Raw genomic sequence first — 14,914 nt, 5'->3', positions numbered from 1 at the left:
ACTCCTGCATGCGGCCCGCCTCCCCTCCCGACCCTGACCTCCCGTTGAAATCACCGGGGGAGTCACAGCTGTCTCGGGGTTGAGAACCACCACCCGGTGGGTCTGGGGGAGCATCTGGGAAGCAGGCCTTTTGCAGGCTCAGCAGCGATGTGCCTGCCGTGCTGAGCTGACCCTGGGGGCACAGGGACTCGGCACACAGAGCGTCCCTGAGTGAGCTCCCTCCCCTCGTGCTCCCTGGCTGGGCAGCTGCCTCCACTCCAGGCCCCGGGGCGCTAATTCTGTCCCCGTGTCTTTGGTTCCCTTTTACAGACTTCTGATGCCGTCATCAAGGTGGATGTGGTGAGTGAGGGGACCGTGGAGGGGGAGATTCTGGGGAAAGAGGACCCTACACTGGGCCCAGCATCAGGTACTGAGCCACCCCCCAGGCCTGTGATGCTCACACCTGCACACCCTCCAAGGAGGCGGAGGGAGAGGGCTGCTTGGGCAGCGGGGCCCCTGAGTGCCAGTCCTGCTGTGGCCAGTGGCTCCTGTTGGCAGGTCATGACCTCTCCAGTCCTGGCATCCTCCTCCACAAAACGAAGCCCTGCTCCCCTGATATTGGTGGCCCCACAGAGCTTCGTGGAGCCCCGGGCTTTCCGGGAGCAGGGGTCAGAACAGATGGGGGACCCCTGATTGTTCAGGGCCCAGGGAATGGCCAGGGCACAGGGATGTATGCAGGACTCTGGACCTGGCCTACCCACCAGGCTGACGAGGAGAAGGAGAAGAAGAAAAAGAAGAAGAAGGGCAGCTCGGACGAGCCGGAGGAGGAGGAGCCGGATGAGAGCATGCTGGACTGGTGGTCCAAGTACTTCGCCTCCATTGACACCATGAAGGAGGTGAGGCCTCGGCCTGGGCTAGGGGCTAAGGGGGAATGGGGGAGGTGGCTCCAACCCCCCCATCAGGCCCTCCTGCCCAACTTCTCTCCGGCTCCCACCTGAGCTGGCTCCTCCGCCCCATTCGCATGAGCTGGGAACAGCCTTGAAGTTCTAGCTCAGGACTCACCTTCCCTGGCTTGCTTTTCTCTCATTCTCATCCATTTATTTCACAAACGTCTCTGGAATATAGATGGGTCAGACACCACCTTATCTATGGGAGCCAACAGATAAGACGCCACGCCTGCCCTGAGGAGCCCTCTGGTTGCCGGGCGGAATGGACGTGTGAATACACACAGTATAGTGTGGGGGCAAAAGCCAGTCAGTACCTGCAGCAGTCAGGGGAGGCTTCCCGGAGGAGGTGACGTGCTCAGGGGTCAAACAGAAACAACTTCTCGGCAGCACTTGCCCATCTCCACACTGTTTGACACATTCTCCATCCCTGGGGCAGCGGCACGCTCTCCCCCTGTTGTGCGCACATGGGTTCTGTCTGCTGGGCCAGGCAGCAAGTTCCAGAAAGTGGGCACATGTCCCTCCTCTTCTTCCGTTGTTCGGTCTCCGCTGCCTTCCTAGCTCTGGGCGCTCCTGACGGGCTGGCTGACCTGGAGGGACACATGCCTGCGGTTGTGTTTGCTCAGCTGCGCTGGTCCAGCCACACTCCCGCCCAGGCCCCTTCTGTGGCCCACGCTGTGCGCGATGCCCACATCCCCTAGTCAGAGCACAGGCTGAGCGGCTGCAGTGAGCAAGATCCGTGTGACCGAGAAAAGGGCTGGCCTGGTGACTCGGCAGTGTCAAGGAGCAAGGTCCTACCACCTGCCTCCTGGCATGGGTATCATTAGAGAGGGCTTGCCATCATGCCCTAATGCCAGTGCACAGGAAGGGGTACAGGGGAGAAGAGGAGTCAGACTCCTTTCCTTGTAAGGGCCCATCCCAGAAATTGCGCGTATTGGCCAGAATCTGGTCCCATAGCCACGCAGCTACAAGGGAAGCTAAGTTGGCTGTGTGGTAAGAAAAACTCGTCAAGAACAGGAAAGCAGCCCTCGCTGGTTTGGCTCAATGGATAGAGCGTCTGCCTGCGGACTGAAGGGTCCCAGGTTCGATTCCGGTCAAGGGCACATGCCTGGGTTGCAGGCTCGATCCCCAGTGGGGGGCGTGCAGGAGGCAGCCGGTTGATGATCATCTCTCATCATTGATGTTTCTATCTTTCTCTCCCTCACCCTTCCTCTCTGAAATCAATAAAAATATATTTTTAAAAAAGAACAGGAAAGCAGATAATTGGGGGACACAGCAGGATCTCCTCCCACCATCCCCTCCTGGACCCGGGGTGGCCAGGCTGGAGCTCCAGGGGCTGCGTGTGGTCTCTTTGTCTGAATGCACAGGCTGCCCCCACGCGACGGCGGGGCTTTGGCTGAAACCTAGTGATTGGGTCTCCAGTAGGTGGGGTGGGGTGAACTGAGTGAGGGAAATAAAGCAGATTTTCTCACTCAGTTACACTTTTCTACATTATAATATAATAATATACCAGGCAACATTAAAGGACACTATGTTTTCAATGATGCACAATTTAAAGAATCATAAACCCCTACGTACAGCTGGTCATCGTGTCCACATCATACACTTTTTTAATCCACGTGAGCAGAGCACGCGATGCGTTTGTAGCCCAGTGGGAAGGAGTCTCTGTCTCTAGTGCACTTAAGACTGGACTGAGACTGCAGTGGGGGGTCCATAGACCCTCCCCAAGAAGCCGACCTTCCCTCCTCCTCACCTCATCTTTTGGCAGCAACTTCGACAGCAAGATACCTCAGGAATGGACTTGGAGGAGAAAGAGGAGATTGACAACAGTGAGGGTGAGCCCTGGAACCCTAGATCTCTGCCCCTCCTCTTCCTCCCTCCCTTCCCCCCCGCCCCCAGATGGCTGGCTCCCCTGCTCGCTGCACCAGCCGCTCCTCGCTCCCACCCACGGGCCCACAGCTGTCATCAGGCATCCCTGGGCACGAGCAGGCATGCTCGGACTGATCCAGAGTGGCTTTTACTCTGACCAGTTCAGCAACCACAGTGATGGACAGCCATTTAGAGCCACCAAACCTAAGAGCGGGAAGGGACCTCACAGCTCCTCCTTCCCAGCATCTTCCAGACCTTTTCCATTGAACAGTGTCAATGGGTATGCCGGAGGGGAAAGAGAGTTCTGTGGTTCAATGTGAAAAATAAGTCTTTTTGGTGCAGGACTTCTCAGTGCCTTTAATATACAAATGTTATCATAAATCTCTAAAAGGAAGATATAATACAAAATATTTCCCCAACACATTGGACCGTGCTACCCTTTTTTCAAAAGCCTTACAAGAACACCTACACCTGATGTTCCACCGAATGCGTTTTGGGAAATGCCGATGTGGAACAACCCTCATAGTGTGACAGGCAAGCAGACCGAGTTCCAGAGAGGAGAGGGAGCACCCTCCATGCCCTGCTCTGTCGAAGGGCACGACAACAGTCTTTGTACACCCTCCCTGCATGACCTTCCTGGGCACCCGCACCCGGGTGAGGCGGGCACGCCAGGGAGCATTGTGTACATCTCACAGATGAGTACACAGGGACCGGCCGAGTGAAATTACTAAGTAAATCAGTAGCGAGCTGGCTCTCCACCCAGGCCTCCCTGCTCCATCGCTTCTGCCCCGAACTGACCAGGCCTCCTTCTCTGTGTCCGGCCAGGCCTGAAGGGGCCGCTGAAGGGCAAGGAGAAGGCAAAGGCTGCGAAGGAGGAGAAGAAGAAGAGAATCCAGAGCCCCGGGCCTGGCCAGGGCTTGGAGGCCCCTGAGAAGAAGAAATCCAAGATTGACGAGCTCAAGGTGAGGGTCTGGGGCAGCCCCTACCAGGGGTGCGGGGTCGCGCCTGAGGGCAGGAGGTGGCCGAAGGGACAAGAGGGAGGCAGGTGGACAGGCCACGTCCCCCTGACGGCTCCGCCTGGCTCAGGTGTACCCCAAGGAGCTGGAGGCAGAGTTCGACCACTTCGAGGACTGGCTGCACACCTTCAACCTGCTTCGAGGCAAGACGGGCGATGATGAAGATGGCTCCACTGAGGAGGAGCGCATCGTGGGCCGGTTCAAGGTCAGGCGAGGAGCCCCCGGCCCTGAACCCCAAGTCCCCTGCCACCCCTGCCGTCCCTACCACCACACCAGCCTGAGCTCAAGGCTGACAGTCACGTGGAACCGTCAGCTGTGCTGGTTGGTAAAATATGAACAGACTTCCATGCTCATGGATAAAAAGCATCTGCCCCAAGGGCCTCCCCAAGGTGCTTACCATACTTTACCCCCCTTCCTGCCACTGCCCTGGCCACTTCCTCCAGAACCCCTGGACCTCCCATGATCCAGCAACCAAAGAGTTAAGGCCCCGCCCCCAAGGGGTGCAAAGTGTTGGCTGTGTGGAATGGCACCCCCACCTGTGCGCATAGAAACCTGCACCCTGACCCATGCTTGCCTTGCCCAGGGCTCCCTCTGCATGTACAAAGTGCCGCTCCCAGAGGATGTGTCCCGGGAAGCTGGATTCGACCCCACCTACGGCATGTTCCAGGGCATCCCCAGCAATGACCCCATCAACGTGCTGGTCCGAGTCTATGTGGTCCGGGTGAGCCTCCCCTCCTGCCCCCTCCCCCGTCGCCCAGGCCTCCTGCCCAGGAGGGTTGAAGCAGTTGCCAACTGACAGCCCCTGCCTGGGAGGAACCTGAAGGTCGTGTGGTCTAGTTCCCATCTTTCTTTAATTATTATTTTATTTTTTATTTTTTGTTAATCCTCACCCAAGGGTATTTTTCCATTGCTTTTTAGAGAGAGTGGAAGGGAGGGGGAGAAACAGAGAGAGAAACATCGGTGTGAGAGAGACACGTCGATTGGTTGCCTCCCACATGCAGGGGCCTGGACTGAGCCTGCAACTGAGGTACATGCCCTTGACTGGAATCGAACCCTGGACCCTCCAGTCTGCAGGCCGATGCTCTGTCCACTGAACCAAGCCAGTGAGGGCTAGTTCCCATCTTTTATAGATGAGGAAGCTGGGGCCTGGAGGGCACACAGCAAGTCTCCTGCCTCCGGTCCAGTGGTCGCCATCAGGAACTCTCAGGGAGCGGGGGGGGGGGGGGGGGGGGGACTGGGAGAGGAGGAGGGTGTGGGGCGCCTGTTCAGGAGCACGCCTCCCCTCTCAGGCCACAGACCTGCACCCCGCAGACATCAACGGCAAAGCTGACCCCTACATCGCCATCCGTCTGGGCAAGACCGACATCCGGGACAAGGAGAACTACATCTCCAAGCAGCTCAACCCTGTCTTTGGGAAGTAAGGCCTCCTGGTGGCCCTCCTCCCACCCCCCCTTCTCCAGCCCAGACCCCTCCCACCCTGCGTCACCCTCATCCCTTCTCCCAACCTCCGCCCTGCCAGGTCCTTTGACATCGAGGCGTCCTTCCCCATGGAGTCCATGCTGACGGTGTCCGTGTACGACTGGGACCTGGTCGGCACCGATGACCTCATTGGGGAAACCAAGATCGACCTGGAGAACCGCTTCTACAGCAAGCACCGCGCCACCTGCGGCATCGCCCAGACCTACTCCATGTAGGTGGGGCGGGCGGGCCACCTGCTCTACCGTGACTCCAAAAACAAGCGTCAGAGCAGGCGGTTTGGGAAGCTGGGCCTAGTACAGGTTCTGTTCCAGGCCGGGCCTGAGCCCCTGCAGGCTCTGGGCACAGCCTCCCAGCACAGAGTCTAAGACAAGGAGAGAGCCGCCAGGGGGTTCCGGGACAGAGGAGGCAGGGCAAGGAGGGTAGAGCGAGGCGGCACTGTGCCCTTTCCTCGGGATCTGGCTGGTCTCTGCCAGTGACAGGCTGTGTGACCCTGGTGACATCCCTTAACCTCTCTGGTTATCAGTGTCCTCATGGGAGTCTTTGAGGTTTCAGAGAAGTGGGCCCCACAGAGGGAGACTGGACACTGGGACACTGGGCATCTGGGGACAGAGCCCAGGGCAGGAGGGATCATCCTCCAGCAGCCCCAGCATCTCAGCTGAGCCTGGAACCCAGGGCGGGACCCACTAGGGCAACAGACAACTTCAGAGAACTGGCCCTAACCAGCTGCCACCTGGGAATGGCCCAGCCCACCTGAGCCCCACCGAGCCTGTGTGTCCCCCCACAGACACGGCTACAATATCTGGCGGGACCCCATGAAGCCCAGCCAGATCCTGACCCGCCTGTGCAAGGAGGGCAAAGTGGACGGCCCCCACTTCGGGCCACCCGGGCGGGTGAAGGTGTCCAACCGCGTCTTCACTGGGCCCTCCGAGATGGAGGACGAGAACGGTAACGGGTGCTGGGTGCAGCCACAGGGGGGCAGGGGCCAAGGAGGGACCCACACTTCCCTCGATGGAACCTGGAGGCCTAGCCTGGGGTCTCCTCGGCCCCGAGTCCCACTCCAGTCTGCCCACCTCTGCCCAGTCTCCCCACGCGACACAGCGCTTGCCTGCTTCTTGCCTTCTCTCTCCTTCTCAGCATCCTGGGCTGGGGAGGGTCTCCCCATTCAATTGATGAGGAATCTGAGACCCAGCACAGTGACTTGTCCAAGGTCACGTGGCTCCCAGCCCTGCACGCTCCCCACTCCTTCGCCCAGGTGGCCCTTCCCAGAGAATCAGGCAGACTGTGCGGGGACCTGGTGCTGACCGCCTTCAGGATGCTGGGACAGGAAGGGGGGTTCTTGCCCTCCCTGGCGTCACACCCCCTCGGGAGTCTCTCACGTCCCCAGGCAGAGAGAACCAAGGACACAGAGCTCTCTGGGCCCTGTGGCACAGCTGAGAGCTCGGGCAAGCTGCTTCTCCCTCTGTGCCTCAGTCTCCCCAACAGTACCATGGAGATGTGTGGACCAGGGCTGGCTCGGGGGCTCTTTGGGCCCAAGTCCCTGGCCCAGCACAGATCCTGTTCCGCTGAGCCCGTGTGTGCAGCTGCCCTGCTGGCCTCCACAGGTCACAGGGGGCCCACCGATGAGCACGTGGCGCTGTGCGCCCTGCGGCACTGGGAGGACATCCCCCGCGTGGGCTGCCGTCTGGTGCCGGAGCACGTGGAGACGCGGCCGCTGCTCAACCCTGACAAGCCGGGGATCGAGCAGGTGACGCCCCTGAGGTTCTGGGGTGTTTGGGATCGGGGAATCCCCACCTGGGCCCGTAACACGGATGCTCATGCTATTGGCTGCATTCCCAAAGCCTGTGGCAGCTCCCCACCGTGGCCCTCCGCGGTAACTCCGGTGGCACATCTTTGCCTGGAGTGAGTGCCCCATCAGCTCTGGTGGATCCCTGGGTGCCTCCCTCAGAAGCTGTGATTGGCTATTGATGACGTCAGAGGAATTCCTGGCACCCAAGGATGGAAACTGATGAGAGGGGTCCTGACAAAACAAAGGTTGGGAGCGGGTGGAGAGCAGAGGAGGAGTCTCGGGGAGACCTGGCACGCCCCTCTTCCTCAGGGCCGCCTGGAGCTGTGGGTGGACATGTTCCCCATGGACATGCCGGCCCCGGGGACGCCTCTGGACATCTCCCCCCGGAAGCCCAAGAAGTGAGCTGCTGGGGCCCAGCACCATCCTTCCCTGTCTCCAGCCCTGGCCACTCCCTCCACAGCCCAGGTCACCGGGGCGGTTGGCATTCCCCATGAGGCCTTGTGGTGGGAACACACCAACCCATCCAGAGGGTGGTGAGGCCTGCCCTTGGCCATGAGCACACGTTAGTACCCGTTTGTGGGCGCTCACCCAAGTGTGGGCTCCCACACATGATACACAGGTGCACCTAAGCCCGGGACCCCTGAGAGCCTGCTCTGCTCTCGGCAGCCCCCACACCAGGCTGTCAGTTTTAGTTGAAGCGCCGGCCAAGGAGATGAGCAGGAGGAGGGTCGCGTGGAAAGAGCACGGGGCCGGGATCCAAGCCCGCTGCCGCTCCCGGCTGACCCTGGCCAAGTCCCTTTGCCTCCCTGGTCCTCAGTTTTCCCGTCTGGACAGTGGCAGGTTCTAGTCCCTGGCAGCTGTGATGCCCTCAGGGCCTGAAACGGGGGCCAGTTTCATGGGCAGTTGGATCCGCACAGCGGCTTGTGCTCAGAGACGCCCCACCCTTGCTCCAACCCAATCATCTTGAGATCCTTGATGATTTTTGAACAAAGAGCCTCGTATTTCCATTTTGCTCTGGGCGGGCAAATTATGCAGACAATTCTGCTCGAAATAGCCTCCCCCTCGGCGACCACGAGTGTGCAGTTCCAGGACCTACCACTAGGGGACACCCCATCCTATGGTGTCACCGGGACTTGCAGTCCAGGGCCTAACTCCAAGAACCACGTTCCAATCAATTGTTAGTGGGTGACTCAACCTCACTCCTAAAAGTTGAAATGTAACTACCTCGTTTATCATGACAATTACACTGCAAAGGGAAAATTCTCTCTGGGGCAAGGACATACAGGAGACTGGATTCCAGGGCGTCCGCTGCCGGCTGCCGGACTTAAGTGTACATTTCTGTGAGAACTGGAATGGAGCTTCCGGCCCCTGGAGACAAGGACCTTGCTCCTGACTCTGGGCCTCTCTTCAGCCGCCCCCAGCAGCCGGCCCTGCCCTGAGCCACCTCCCTGCCCTGAGCCACCTCCCTGCCCTGAGCCACCTCCCTGCCCTGCCCCTCCCTGCCCAGGAGTGTGCTGGGGTCCCCATGGTCCAGCCAGACTGGCTTCCCCTGGGGCTCTCCTCACAGCAGCTGTACTGACTGGCTGGCCCTCTCACACCTGGGGATCCACCTCTCTCCTTCCCCTCGACTCTCTCAGCTCCAACTGTCCAGGCCCCATGCTCAGCCCAAGTCCCCGGGACTTCTCTCTGTCAGCTCAGCTCCAGCCCCCTGCCCATCCCAGCCCTGAGATCCTGGGGTAACCTCCCCCCACCACCTCACCACCCTACCCCATCCCCAACTGCTAATCCCCTCTCCCCGCCCAGGTACGAGCTGCGGGTCATCGTGTGGAACACGGATGAGGTGGTCCTGGAGGACGATGACTTCTTCACTGGGGAGAAGTCCAGCGACATTTTTGTGCGGGGGTGAGTGAAGGCCCCTGGCTGGGGGGCTGGACAGAGTGACCCCCCCTTCCTGAGCGGGGGGAGAAGAGGGCCAGGACAGAGGGGTGGGAGGGGCTGATGCTGGATCCCCAGGTGTGAGGGGGAGCTGTGGGGTGGGAGAGGCTGAGAGAGTGGAGGGGAGGGAGCGATGCTGGATCCCCAGGTGAGAGGGGGAGCTTGGGGCGGGGCGGGGTGGCTGCAGGACTGAGCAGGTGGCTCCCTGCAGGTGGCTGAAGGGCCAGCAGGAAGACAAGCAGGACACAGACGTCCACTACCACTCACTGACGGGCGAGGGCAACTTCAACTGGCGCTACCTCTTCCCCTTCGACTACCTGGCTGCCGAGGAGAAGATCGTCATCTCCAAGAAGGAGTCCATGTTCTCCTGGGACGAGACCGAATACAAGATCCCAGCACGGCTCACCCTGCAGATCTGGGACGCTGACCACTTCTCCGCCGACGACTTCCTGGGTGCAGGGCTGGGCGGGGCTGAGGGACTGGGACCCGGGACAGAGAGGGCGGGGGAGGGGGAGGGGGCAGGGAGAACCCACCCACCCTCGGGGGGCGGGGGTTCCTTCCCACCAGTCTGTCCGTCAGAGCTGACGCTGAGATTGCCACAGGGGCCATCGAGCTGGACCTGAACCGGTTCCCCCGGGGCGCGAAGACGGCCAAGCAGTGCACCATGGAGATGGCCACGGGGGAGGTGGACGTGCCCCTGGTCTCCATCTTCAAGCAGAAGCGTGTCAAAGGCTGGTGGCCCCTCCTGGCCCGCAATGAGAATGACGAGTTTGAGCTCACGGTGGGCACCACCCCTGCTGGGGCGGCGGGCAGGGCTGAGCCGGTGCGGAGGGCCGGCGCCTGGGCCAGGCCCTGGGACAGCTCCGTTCCTCTCTGCAGGGCAAAGTGGAGGCCGAGCTGCATCTGCTGACCGCGGAGGAGGCGGAAAAGAACCCAGTGGGCCTTGCCCGCAATGAACCTGACCCCCTAGAGAAACCCAAGTGAGTGCCCGCCCGCCCGGAGCCCCGGCCACGCTGGTCCCCGGGGGCGCTGAACCAGGAAGGAAGGGCCGGAACCTTTGGGTCTTCTTGCCCCCACTCTGCAGGCACCTCTCCCCTTTCCTCCCTTCCTGGGAACTCCTCAGCCCAGGGGGGCCCCCTCTGGGCCGGGCCCCCTCTGAGCCGGGCCCCCTCTGGGCCGGGCCCCCTGCCGCTCTGAGCCTTCACCCTGTGCGTCCTTTCTCGGTGCTCCCTCTGCTCCTCCTGCGGCTCCAGCCGGCCCGACACGAGCTTCATCTGGTTCTTGAACCCTCTCAAGTCTGCCCGCTACTTCCTGTGGCACACGTATCGCTGGCTGCTGCTCAAGCTGCTGCTGCTCGTGCTGCTGCTGCTGCTCCTCGCCCTCTTCCTCTACTCTGTGCCTGGCTACCTGGTCAAGAAGATCCTGGGGGCCTGAGCCCGCATCCTCAGGGTCTGGTACTCCTCCCCCTTCCTCTGGACCGGGGCTCAGGAGCTTGACAGCATGTGGAGCACACACAGCACTCACAGCACTCACACATAGTAGACACACAGCACTCACACATAGCACACACACAGCACTCACACGGAACACACACACAGCACACACATGGAACACAGAACACACACAGTTATACACACACAATTGCACACACATGTGAACACACAGAGGAACTTTCAAATGCTTTCGTAGGCTCTCAGAACTGGAAATGACTATTTTACATGATTACGTATTGGGCCTCAGAGGTGAGGTAACCTGCCCAACGTCCCCTAGCAAATTGGGGTGGAGCTAGGACTAGGTTTCCAAGTTGCCAACCCAGCATTCCTCAGACTTCGCCATCTCCTCTCCCGGTGACATTCCTGACGGACTAACCTACTGCATTGGCGGAAAGGGGCCGAGACATGGACAGGGAAAGGGGAAGGTTTGGGCCCTAGCCGGCGAGTCCTGAATAGCTCCTGCATCCCCAGCTGCCCACCCCGGCAGTGTTCCGCCTGCAGGACGATAAGTAGCTCCATCCAAGGCCAGCATCTTAGTAGCCAACATCTGCTGAGCCCCGCTCGGCGCCAGGCACCGCCACTTCCCCTTCCACCGACCCTGGAGTAGGGTCCACTGCTGACCCGCCGTGCAAGTGAGGATCTGAGCCGTCCCAGCTGGGACTGGAAACCAGGTGCCCTGTGCACCCCCTACCTCCATCCCCACCCCCCTGCCCAGCTGAGTCCTCCAGGCACCAGCAGACAGGAGTTTGAAAAGCACATTCAACACTTTAATTTTATGTCTTGACATTTTGTAAAGTCTCTTGCTTTGTAGCACAAACAACAGACTGTAAAGCTTAATGAGCGCTTCGTGGCTAGGAGGCCACTTGGCAGGTAGAGCAGTGACCACCCCTGACAGTGGGCAGGTCGGTGAGGGTGGCGTGCGCCCCACTGGGGCTCCTCGGACCCTGGACAGAAGCTTCTGATCCCCAGGAAGGGGGAGAGGTTGAGAAACACTGGTCTCACTGAGGGAGGACACGGGACCCTATACAGTGACCTGCTGAGTAGAGCAGCTCCCCAAGACCAGGGCTGCCCCTTTGGGTCGCGAGCGGCCATGGCTGCTGGTGTCCAGGTGGAGGCTCGGGGCTGCCCAAAGGCCAGAGATGCCAGCTGGGCCTTGGGAGGGGGTGGGGACGCCGGAGGGTCCTGCCAACGGGCATGTGAGCAGCAAACCCGGTGCTTAGCCATGGCTCCGGCCCAGTCTCCAGCACTCAGCCTTTTGGGGCCATGGCAGGGTCTCCTGGGGTCCAGCAGGGCTGAGGGGATGGGTACCCTGGGAGATGCCCTGCCTGACCGCCGCTCCCCTCCCCCAGCCGGCCCGACACCGCCTTCGTCTGGTTCCTCAACCCCCTCAAGTCCATCAAGTACCTCATCTGCACGCGCTACAAGTGGCTCATCATCAAGATCGTGCTGGCGCTGCTGGCGCTGCTCATGCTGGGCCTCTTCCTCTACAGCCTCCCCGGCTACATGGTCAAGAAGCTCCTGGGGGCGTGAGGGCCCCGCGGCCTCCCCGCGGCGCCCCTCCCGGGCCTGTGCATTCGCCCCTCCCCTGGCGTGGACTTTCCAGACTCCCTGGGGAGCCTCCGGAGCCCCTGTCCACCCTCCAGGCCTCGGGTCCCAGGAGCCCCACTGCACATCCTCTCCTCCCCAAGCCTGCTGCTGGCGGGGTCCTGCCCCTCTGGTCCCTGCCTGTGGGTGGGGGGTCTGCCCCGCCTTGCTGAGGCACCCCCCTTCTTCAGGCCCTGGTTCCAGAGGAAGCCACCCCAAACCTCCCCCAGGCCTTCCAGGCAAGGACTAAAGCTTTAATGAAATTAACAGAGAATCATGCCATGGACCAGTGCCCAGGGCTGTCTAAAAAGATGAATGAGCGAAAAGCATCAACCCCCCTCCCCCCGACATAGCCTGTGAGGGCAATGGCACCACCAGAATTTATCCTACACCAGCGGGCAGACCCTTCCTACTAACCCCGGGGTGGCTCCCCCTCCATGTGGCTCCTCCTCCACGTGGCTCCCCGTCCTGCCGGGGCAGCTGTTTTCTCCCTTCACCCCCCCCCCCTTGCCCAGCTGTGAGGTTTTATCCATGCCCAGGGCATCCTCTGTCAGCTAGTGCCCTCCCGCCCTGCCCAGCGGCAGCGCCTCTGTACCTGAGGTGCTGCCCTGCCCGCGTGAGCTGGGTTTCACCTGGCTGTCTTTCCTGAGTGGTGATGTTTCTCTTAATAAAAGAAATCAAACATGAACTGATGAGTCTGCTCAAGTGGGGGGACGGGGTGGGGCGCAGGGTCGGTGGGCACTCTGAGGTTGGCAAACTCAGTACCAGCTGGTCCCTCTGGCTTTTCCAGAGGGCACCCGGGGGCCCAAAAGCTCAACCACAGGGTCCTGCAGGCCCAAGGACAGAGTGGAAGCTGAGGACCCTACAAGCTGCCCAAAAGCTCCAGCTCCCAGGGATAGACACCAACTGCACCCCCCCCCCCCCCCCCAAACAACAAGGGAGCCCGAGCCACCGACCTGGGCTGCATCTCCCAGCCACGTGCCTGCTCTCCTGCCACAGTCTGAGGCTGGGGACCAAGTCCCCTCAGGACACAGAGGTGGGGGTAGGGGCCCGTCTCACCGGCCCTGACCTCTTTAAAAAGATCCAGGCACAACGTTTTCAAGACTTTAATCATGAATAGAGGACACAGGTCACTCCTGTCGCCTTGCAGCGGCAGCTCTGGGACAGGCAGGGTGTGCCCTGCAGCACCCGGGGCTCGCGTGCGGCTCCGGCACCCGCACCCGCACCCACACAGGTGCCCAGCTGACAGCACGTCAGGGCTAGCTGGACTTCGTGGAGATCCGCAGCACCTGCGTCGGAGGAACTTGCAGTTCCGAGTTTATCTGGAAGAGAGGGCGTGGAGGTCACCCCGTTTTCCCGGGGGCCCCTGCCTGGCCTCTGGGGGTCTCCCACAGGCCTCTGAACCTCTGCATGCCCTCCCTCCCCGAATGCCTCCGATGTCCGGGAACGCCCCAGCTGCCTTCCTTCAGGAGCCCAGTTCCGGGGCTTCTGGCTGGGCTTCTGCTCCGGCTACTCGCCTCGGGGGACGTTCTTAACCTTCCACGCTGATCATCCTCTTAAATTCTCTCCCCTCCCCGCCTGCCACCCGGTCCCCAGTCTAGCCCTATACTCCCCGCCCCCCATCCTCTTACACACAATAGCATCGACGGAAGGGGGGACCACATGCTCCCCTAATGTCTTAATCCTGTCATGGCCAAGGGGTCATCATGACACCCAAGCAGACCACGTCCCCTGTTCAGGGGCAGCCTGCGGCCTGAGGCCACACGGGGCCGCGCAGCCCCAGGGCCTGGCCTGTCACCTCCCCCACACACACTGAGGGCAGAGGAACTATGCTCAGCCCAGGGTCACAACCCCCGGGCCCATGACCTCAGCACCATGTGAAGGACACCCCATCACCAATCAGAGCCAGCAGTGAACGGTGTTAGGAACCAAAGGGAGCAGAGACGGTGAGATCCCCCCTCTCGTCAGGCCTTGTTGCCCGACCCTGGCGGGAGTGGGCACACAGGGGGCCAGGGGACATCGGCCCCAGTGGGAGCCTCCTCTGCCCGGGGCACGTCCCGGGCCGGACGACCTGGGCTGCAGGGCGGGGAGAGGCCCTGCTCGGGGGGAGTCACCAGTCTCCTTTTCGGGGAAAGGGGGAGAAGCGTTCTGCCCCCTCTTCCCACAGACGGTGGTGAGGGCCACAGAAGGAGCCTCGCCTGGAAGGGCTCAGGGAGCTGACGCCCCACGGCCCTGCACTGCTCCCGAGAGGGTCCAGGGAGCAGCTGGCGCCCAAACCAGGGCGGCATGGTGCCTGACAACCCGCGTCTCAAAACTTGCTTGCCTCAGTGGGGGAGGGGGCACCTCACGTCCTAATATCAGCCCCAGGGCACACTCCCGGCCCCCCGCACCCCGCCCCCCACTCCCCAATTTCCCCAACCCCCCCTGCTCCCACCTCCTGCCCTCACCCCAGGGTGCCGCCCACCCGGAGGCCCCGCCCACCCAGAGGCCCCACCCACCCCAGAGGCCCCGCCCACCTTGGAGTCCAGGTACTTCTGCAGCAGCACCTGCAGCTCCGAGTTCTGCTGCTGCAGCGCGTCGCACTCCAGCAGCAGCTCCGCCCTCTGCATCAGGACCAGGCTTTGGGCAGAACAATCCGTGAGACGCCCATGGCCTCCTCCATCCTCTGCCGAGGATCTCTGTCTCTGCTCAGCTGGAGGTGGGAGAGGACCCCAGAAGCCGCACCCACCAGAGCAGCCCTCCTGCCCGAAAGAGCCAGGCTGGCGGGGACCAGAACAGGGGGAGCAGGGCCAGAGAGCCAGGCACCGGCGCTGCCCCCACCCCCCAACA

The 14,914-nt window shown here is 61.5% G+C and overlaps 2 protein-coding genes across 6 annotated transcripts in view; one reads left to right on the top strand and one right to left on the bottom strand.

Annotated features, from left to right (window-relative positions):
• Positions 1-12,643, top strand: part of OTOF (otoferlin) — a gene marked incomplete at both ends in the record, with an annotated part of 72,479 nt that extends 59,836 nt beyond the window's left edge. For 3 of the 5 annotated variants that reach the window (XM_079791610.1, XM_079791607.1, XM_079791609.1), the window contains 16 exons: positions 310-339; positions 744-875; positions 2,692-2,758; positions 3,618-3,754; positions 3,879-4,013; positions 4,392-4,529; positions 5,098-5,225; positions 5,328-5,498; positions 6,072-6,239; positions 6,896-7,031; positions 7,383-7,471; positions 8,877-8,975; positions 9,220-9,461; positions 9,611-9,789; positions 9,888-9,988; positions 11,851-12,643. In XM_079791610.1, coding sequence (XP_079647736.1) covers positions 310-339; positions 744-875; positions 2,692-2,758; positions 3,618-3,754; positions 3,879-4,013; positions 4,392-4,529; positions 5,098-5,225; positions 5,328-5,498; positions 6,072-6,239; positions 6,896-7,031; positions 7,383-7,471; positions 8,877-8,975; positions 9,220-9,461; positions 9,611-9,789; positions 9,888-9,988; positions 11,851-12,031 — 2,133 coding nt within the window. Of the gene's footprint in view, positions 1-309; positions 340-743; positions 876-2,691; positions 2,759-3,617; positions 3,755-3,878; positions 4,014-4,391; positions 4,530-5,097; positions 5,226-5,327; positions 5,499-6,071; positions 6,240-6,895; positions 7,032-7,382; positions 7,472-8,876; positions 8,976-9,219; positions 9,462-9,610; positions 9,790-9,887; positions 9,989-10,261; positions 10,443-11,850 lie in introns of those variants that run through there. The other 2 variants (XM_079791611.1, XM_079791608.1) reach the window with 1 other exon arrangement.
• A 540-nt stretch (positions 12,644-13,183) lies between these two features.
• The window catches only part of DRC1 (dynein regulatory complex subunit 1), a 32,683-nt gene continuing 30,952 nt past the window's right edge, over positions 13,184-14,914 (bottom strand). The window contains exons 16-17 of the mRNA XM_079792144.1: positions 14,602-14,704; positions 13,184-13,407 (exon numbers count right to left, since the gene is read on the bottom strand). Coding sequence (XP_079648270.1) covers positions 13,345-13,407; positions 14,602-14,704 — 166 coding nt within the window. The 3' untranslated portion in view covers positions 13,184-13,344. The remainder of the gene's footprint in view (positions 13,408-14,601; positions 14,705-14,914) is intronic.

Source organism: Cnephaeus nilssonii, assembly GCF_951640355.1.
Source record: "Cnephaeus nilssonii genome assembly, chromosome: 15".
In the NCBI taxonomy this organism is placed as follows: domain Eukaryota; kingdom Metazoa; phylum Chordata; class Mammalia; order Chiroptera; family Vespertilionidae; genus Cnephaeus; species Cnephaeus nilssonii.
The sequence above is the reverse complement of the archived record's forward strand: the minus strand, read 5'-3'. Positions and strand labels throughout refer to the sequence as shown.